This window comes from Neoarius graeffei, chromosome 9, assembly GCF_027579695.1.
Source record: "Neoarius graeffei isolate fNeoGra1 chromosome 9, fNeoGra1.pri, whole genome shotgun sequence".
Classification (NCBI taxonomy): Eukaryota; Metazoa; Chordata; class Actinopteri; order Siluriformes; family Ariidae; genus Neoarius; species Neoarius graeffei.
Genome location: NC_083577.1, coordinates 18,358,634 through 18,366,734, shown reverse-complemented (window position 1 = coordinate 18,366,734; position 8,101 = coordinate 18,358,634). Strand labels below are relative to the sequence as shown.

At 40.6% G+C, this 8,101-nt stretch overlaps 1 protein-coding gene across 1 annotated transcript in view; it reads left to right on the top strand.

Moving 5' to 3' along the window:
* The first annotated feature begins 1,597 nt into the window (after positions 1 to 1,597).
* The window catches only part of LOC132891499 (interferon alpha/beta receptor 2-like), a 46,549-nt gene continuing 40,045 nt past the window's right edge, over positions 1,598 to 8,101 (top strand). Inside the window, exon 1 of the mRNA XM_060929136.1 lies at positions 1,598 to 2,032. Within this exon, the coding sequence (XP_060785119.1) occupies positions 1,984 to 2,032 (49 nt within the window). The 5' untranslated portion in view covers positions 1,598 to 1,983. The remainder of the gene's footprint in view (positions 2,033 to 8,101) is intronic.

The window sequence follows — 8,101 nt, the reverse complement described above, 5'->3', positions numbered from 1 at the left end:
ATGAAGTCATTCTTCTGCATCAGGTCGTTGCCTTTGTCCTTAAGACGTCAGCAGCTGGCTATGGTGTACTGGACGAACTTACAGGGTCATAAAGAGGCTCACCCTACCAAGTACATTTTAAATCAATGTTGGGAACATGGTAAGGCAGATTTTAATAGTTTTGGGTGGGTCGGGAATGGTCAGGCTGAGGAACTTGGCCTAACTGAGTTGACCCACAGTTCTGTGATACCTCTACCGGTTATTCCACCTTGGCTGTTTATTATGCCTATGGTGGATCTTGACTTAGTTAAAACGCGTAAGGATGCTGGCGAGGACAGTGATGTGAATTATTTGATTAATGTGCACATACAAAACAAATATCCTGAAGGGGTTCAGATTTTTACAGATGGCTCTAAAGACCCTGAAACAGGGAAGACTGCGGCTGCAGTCTTTATCCCAAAATATAACAAAGAAATATCAAAAAGGGTGTCTGACCACCTAGCAGTTTACTCAGTAGAATTATTTGCAATCTGTCTTGCACTGGAATGGATTGAAGAGGTTAAAACTAGATATAATGTTATATGTTCTGACTCTATGTCAGCATTGACCAGTATTCTACATGGCAAGTCAGTGTGTAGACCTGACCTACTGTACGATGTCCTTCAAAGTCTCTTCAGACTGCATCAGCAAGATATTCTGGTTAATTTCTTATGGGTTCCATCTCACTCAGGTATTGAAGGGAATGAGGTTGCAGACCAGCTTGCCAAAAATGCTTTAAAATTTGAGGCACAGTTTAATATCCCACTGAGTAGAGCAGAAGTTAAGACCATCATAGTCACTAAAATGCTAGGACTATGGCAGGGGCAGTGGGACAGGGAGAGTAAGGGCAGCTTTCTGCGCACTGTACAAAAAAAGGTTCCCACTAGAAGACAGGATACTTGGAGTCAGAAAGAAGAGCAAGTTATAACAAGACTTAGGATAGGACACACTAGACTAAATCATAACCTCTACATCATTGGCAAGCATGCCACAGGTCACTGTGTTAACTGCAGCGAAATGGAGACTGTTAGACATGTTGTGTTAGAATGCCAAGCATACAGTAGACAGAGAAGCGTTCTACTAGAAGAGGTTCGAGAACTAGGGGAGACCAGTCTCACTCTTGAGAGATTATTTGCCTTTTCAGTACCGTCAGCTTGGAGATTTGTTCTTATGTTCCTGAAGAATATTGGCATTTTTGACAGGATTTAGTTAATTTTTTTTTTGTCACTCCTCCATTGAAGCTCCATACCTCATTGTAATGTCGCAATAATACAGTTGGTGGCGGTAATGCACCATAGTGGATGCCAACCGCCAATAAATCGGAAAGAAGAAGAAGAAGCAGAGGATGCATCAGGTCGTAGATCAGGACTTTTATTTTGGATGATGGCGAGACATCCGGCAGGAAGTGTTTGTAATTTGTACCGCTCTATGTACGCCTCGCAAGTCTCCTGCCTTCTCACTACGATTGGTTGGAGGTAAAGATTTACAATCAAGTGACCAATCAAAAGGAGGTATACCCGTAGGAAGGGCGGGAGCTAAAAACGTTTTCCGGAAGCTCATTTGAAAATTCCGAGAAGTGTTTTAGTTTCTTTTGTCAGTGTTTCCTGGATGTTTTGATGTTAGAAAGCAGTTCCGTGGTAGTTGTTAGAGATGAGGTGTGGCTTTGGACTTCTGAGAGATAATTTAACTTGGTGTATGGAAATCGTCAATTGATTGTATTCGGAAGTTGAAGTTAGAAGTCACGCTAACTTTTTTTTTTTTATCTCTTGATCAAAACGGGAAGCGGTGAACATCTGCTTAGCTTCAGAGCTAAAGCTAATAACGTTGCTAGTATGGCGGCGTTGTTCTCCTGGAGGCATATTGTGGTTTAGAAACAGTGGAATGAAGGGCGTTACACGTGTAAAGCCTTTAGCAGTGATGTGAAAGGGAGAGAGGGACGGGACGTGTCTTTCTGACTCTGTTGCTATGGATCATGTTTACACCCTGCTCATGATGCTCACTGTTTCCTGCTCAGGTCTGGAACACACCTTTTCTCTTCTGTATTTAATATTGAACACACTCAGTGTAACTTTACAGGCTGATTGATCTGAATTAATAAGCCTAACTTCTTTTTTTTTTTAATTCAGAAAAGGTCAGTTTACAAAAAATTCAGCTTCACTTGTTATCCTTACAAAACAGAAAAACCTTTTCCATTTTTGCATATGCACATGAACTCAAAAGCCTTACATCTTTCTGATCCTGTGAGCTATAATTCACAGGCCTAGAAATTCATATTTTTTTTTCACCAGCCAGCCGGACTAGTCACCTTCCAAAGTAACTCGCCAAACAGAAAATCAACTAGCCAAAATTTGTTCATGTGTGAATTTTACTTCTGTCAAAAATAACACAAAAGAGAGTAGTTACCATTGTTCACGACTAATGTGCATTTATTTCAAGACCCCAGTATTTTGATACTGTTGTTAAATACATAAATGAGAACAACACAGAGCACCATAATATAATATCAACAAATAATATATTGGAAAACTTGGCAACTTGGTGTATGAGTATTGAAAACAAATATACTTACGATCATGACTATAGCACCCAAAATATGTCCAACATGCTTTCTGTATTTAACCATTTATGAGAGAGAAAGCATTAGGAGCTTCATATTGACTAGGAATCAACTTGAAAAAAATTAATTATTCCATAAAAATCATATCGCAGCCAAGGCCTACCCTGCTCCCACGTTTGCTTAGCCTATAAGTCCTTTGTCGTTTCTCCTTCTCGTATGCTTTATCGGTGGCCTTTTTCTCCTCTTCAGACCGAGGTCGCTTTGTCCCCGTCTCTGGCAGTTTCTGTACACCTTTCAGAAAATTCCACATCACAGTGTAGCTTTGGCAGATGTAGATGTAAACAACAACAAAACACACGTGTTGTTTAAATGGGCAATAATGTGGCCTATTGAATTTGATAACATGATGTGGCAGTAGGGGTGTGGCCAAGCGTCAGTCTGTGAATGGAGGGTGGAGTCAGGGAAGGTAAGTGGTGGAATCATTGCACCTGATGGGGATTAACCTGTGTTTGCGTGTCTTCCCCAGTGACCGTGCCCTTTAAAAGGAGAGGAGAGCAGAGAAAGGGAGCTCTCTCTCCCCAACCAGAACACGTGTGTGTGTGTGTGTGTGTGTGCGCGCGCGCGGCTGGGAAATGATTAAAAGGCTGAAAAGCTAGCAATAAATAGTTCATTGAGAACTGTTCTGGCCTGCCGTGCTTCTGTGCTCCACCCACCTGGTCCAATACCACACGTGATTACCGCGATATTCAACGAGATGCGTTACATGCATGCACAGTAGTGAAAAACTGACACCCTGACTCGTACACGACATGATTTGAAATTCTTCGGTATTTTCCGTCCTGCCGATAAACACATCGATTAACACAGACACGACACACGCTTAATATGTGGCGGCTTTAGTTGACAGTGTGTCTGAGTCTTCGCTTCATAATTTTTTTTTTTTTCAACTTGCCAGCTGGGCTGGCTAGTGACAGGAATTACCCGCCAAATGACAAATTAAGTCGCCTCGGGCGACCGGACCACCGCGAATTTCGAGCCCTGATTCAGACCACGAGAGGAAATTCAAAAAGGAAGATAAAAAATAGAATATGTACCCAAGTACCTCCTTAAATCTGTCTTAAAGTACCTCTGCTAGAAGCTCTTACATATGTGAGAAAGACAAAGCTATGTTCATATTATGTCCTCCTGTCATGAATAACACAATCACAATAAACACTAGAACCAAGGGAGCTTATATTGCTATTATTCGCATCAGCACAAGGGAATTTGTACTAAGTAACAGTAACAATACAAAGTCTGCTCTCATCGGGATGATGAATTCAATCTATTTATTCCAAATTTGTTAGAATTTGTCCTTTTGAATCCGTAGAGAATAGGTCAATTTCTCCATTTTAAATATTTCCATAATTCTTCCATACCAATCATCCAATGTAGGTGGTACTGGATTTGGCCACCTTCTCGTGATCGTTTTTTTTTTTTAAACTTGCCGCTAGAAGGGCGTGCAGCAGCTTTATGTCCTCCCTCTGTTTCAGAACTAACACATGTCCCAGGTAAAGATTCTTCCAGTCCATTGGTATCTGAGCTTCAAATACCGAGCACAGTGCTTTCTGAATACCATTCCAATACAAGTTCAGTTTGGGGCAGTCCCAGAATATGTGATAATAATTTGCTACCATTGAACCACATTGTCTCCAACACATCAAGTTCGTATTTCTGTATTTCTCCTGATGTGGAGTTTTAAAAAACCTTATTATATTCTTCCAACAATGTTCTCTCCACTCCAAGGAGTTAGTCGATGCCAATTGAAAACTGCATATTTCCCCCCAAACCTCCTCTGAGATCCCTATTCCTGCTTCTTTTCCCCATTTTTCTTTCACATACAAAGTGTTTTCACTTTTAGCATGTAAAAGAGCATTATACAATCTAGAAATGGACTTGCTAGGTAACGTAATAGAGGCTGACTTCAGGATTTTATAAAACTCAGACTCCACCGTGGAGAAGTCTGTAAGTTTGCACTTCTTGTTAAAGTAATCTCTTACTTGAAGATATCTAAAAAAAATAATTTTGTTCTAAGCCATGTTTTCCCTGCAGAGACTCAAAACTTGATAGTGCATTTTTTTATATGTAAATGAGATGTATGTTGTAAGTCCTTTCTTAGTCCAAGATTCAAATTTCTTATCGCCCCTGTTAGGGAAAAATTCTGTCGTAGGCACACCATCTGAAAATTCTTAGCATAATATGAAGTCCACATAACCACCTTATACCATATTTTTAATGTGCAATTTATCCATGGATTTTTTTTTTTTATCTCTTCCACTCGTGTTACTAGTCCACCATCTGCGATTACCGCCTGTAAAAGCAGATTAGCAGTCATCCCGAATTCCAATTCCTTCCATCTAGATTTATACTCCCTATTGCACCAATATAACAGAGTTAACTGTGAGGCATAAAAATAGTTTCTTAAACAGGGCAATGCCATACCTCCTCTTTCTTTTCCCAATTGCAGGACACTGAATCGGATTCTTGGTCTCTTTCCCTGCCAGATAAACCGTGAAATCCATTTATCCCATTCCCTAAATTGATTATCATTTACCTCTACTGGGAGTGTTTGAAAAATGTGTAATAGTCGAGGGAAGATGCTCACCTTGACAGCGCTTATTCTGGCGTTCAGGCCTAAGATAAGATTAGATTCCATCTGTGCAGGTCCGATTTTATCTTTAGAGATAATTGCCCATAATTTGCTTGTGTTAGTTGTGAGAGATCTTTAGTCAGAGTTATTCCTAAATATTTTAAAGCTTCTGCTTCCCACTTAAGATTATATTTGTCCTGCAGGTTCTTTGGGGCCATAAAGTTCAGAGTCATGACCTGTGTTTTTGGCATCCCTGGTGCAAATTCTACACAGGATCCTGTAGGATCCTGGTAGGATCTTATTTAGGAATGGGATCCTGAATAGGATCCTACATAGGAACAGGATCCTATTTAAGATCCTGAATAGGATCCTATGTAGAAATAGGATCCTGCACAGGATTACATTCCTATTTAAGATCCTAAGTAGAAATAGGATCCTATATAAGATCCTGTGCAGGATCCTAGAAGGAGCCAAAATCTTGGCAGTGATAGGATCTTGAACAGGATCCTGTATAAGATCTTGAAAAAGTATCAGGATCCTGTAAAAGATCCTAAGTAGGATCCTGAGTAAGATCCTAGCTCATATGCTTCAGGATCCTAAGTAGGATCTTGTAGGATCTTAAACAAGATCTTGAGTAGGATCCCGAATGAGATCCTAACTCAAATGCTTCAGGATCCTGAGTAGGATCTTGTAGGATCTTAAACAAGATCTTGAACAGGATCCTGTACAAGATCCTGTAGGATATTGTAGGATCCTTCACAAAATCCTGTAGGATCTTACCAGGATCCTAACCAGGATCTTGTACAAGATCCTGGTTAGGATCCTAAAGGATCTTGTCCAAGATCCTACAGGATTCCTACAAGGATCCTACAAGATCCTTTAGGATTGTATTTCAGATCCTGTACAAGATCCTGGTTAGGATCCTGGTAAGATCCTGCTAGGATCCTGGTAGGATCCTGGCCAGGATTTGCACCAGGGATGCTGAGCTTGTAGACCAGGGGTGCCCAACCTTTTTTTGCTTGAGGGCCCCATAAAGAAAAATATGAGCTGCCAAGGGCCGATAGAAATTAAAGATGTCTTTTAGACTAGTTACAATGTTTTTTTAGACCGTGCAAAACATTGTATTTTTGTTGAAATAGTAGCCTACTTGATATGATGTGAATTATAGGCACATAATAAACGCATAATGATGTCTGAGTACTTTATTAAATTTACAGTACACACCTTTACTTATCCTTGGTTTCATTCAAATAAACATTTGAAAATCTCAGAATGTAACCTGAAATATGTAGAATGCAACAGACTATGAACATAAATGTCTGAGTGAACAACACAGAGGGTTAAGGCAGTTTCAACACTTCTGAGAGAAAGTGGCTGTGTAAGCTAATGTAGTTTGGTATAAAATGCGAATGGCTTACATAAGAACATAGCCTAACTAGAAAAGCACTCAGAGTGCAGACCTCCGCCAAGAATCCTTTAAAAAAAATCCAGAAGGTGATCCGGATCACCGCCAAAATTTAATGGATTGTTACTTGTGCCCAGTCACACCTCTGGGAAAAATTTCAGAGCAATCCGTTCATTACTTTTTCCATAATGTTGCTAACAAACAAACCAACCAACGCTACCAAAAACATAACCTCCTTGGTGGAGGTAATAAAACAACCTACTTTGGTATGAAATGAATTTCAATTAGCCTAATAACTGACAATGTAACAAAGGTCTGCAAATGAATAAATATCACATTCACATGTAGCCCAAAAGGAGAAAAGGAAAAAGGCAGTACAGGCAGTCACATCAAGAAAATATGCCTGTGTATAGGCCTAATCTTAGTGCTTTGTTAAGTAGCCTAACTGAAAATGGGTCACGATCAGTGACAAAGGTGCAACAAGACTGATGAAAACATTTGCAGGTAAAAAAAAAAAAAATTGCAATGTCATTCAGTGGGAGCAGTGATGCTGAGTCTTGGACTGAAGAATAGCTGGCAGGTCAGGAGTAAGCCTTCATGTTGCGATGTGAAAAATGTCGCAGAGATGTCTGTCGGTCAGCCTCGTTCTTAGTCGGCTTTTGTTCAGAGTCATAAGAGAAAATGTCTGCTCGCATATGTACGTAGACCCAAACAGACTAATCATTCTTGTGGCATGGCGTTTCATGAGAGGAAACCTGGTCTTATCCAAACTCTGATAAAGCTCTGGTAGGGGGAGAAGCTGATGCTGACTTTTTAGTGAATCGTCGCACTGGATCTCAATAACTTCCATCTGCATATGCTCATCAACATCTGTCACGTCAACCGAGAATGGTGTTGTGAATAGTTTCATGTCTTTCTCAATGACCGAAAAATCCTGAACGCGCTTGCGAAATTCTGCCAGAAGAGATGTGATCACTGATGCATCAGGGCTCGACATTAGCACTTGCCCGATGGCCCGGCGGTGTTTTTTACGTCTTTCGGGCCAGTTCGGGCCACTAAATTTGTCCAAACAGTGGCCCGGGCGGGCCAGTACATTTTCGATACAAATTAACAAATTTTATTACTCATATTTTACCCAGAATTGTGAAGAAATTGTTCGTAAAATGCACCTTTTCGATACGAGGTCCGTCATCTTTGTTTTCATCACGCTCCGCTCCGCAGCAGGAGTGTGTCGTCTTCGTGCATCTTCGGAGATGTTCGGCACTGTTCGGAAGCGTCATTTTGGCGGGAAAATAGCATCTTGTAGACGAAGACGGTTGCAGCAAGGCGACCATCAGAACGGTGAAATTCAAATAGAAATATGTTCAAACTCCATGCTCCCCAACCTGGCCAAAGGCCAGGTAAACAGTTTAAATACGATCATGCATAAATTAACTATCAGCTGTTAACGAACGGCTTCATTTTGAACTCGGCAGCCAATCAGAGCGCGTGA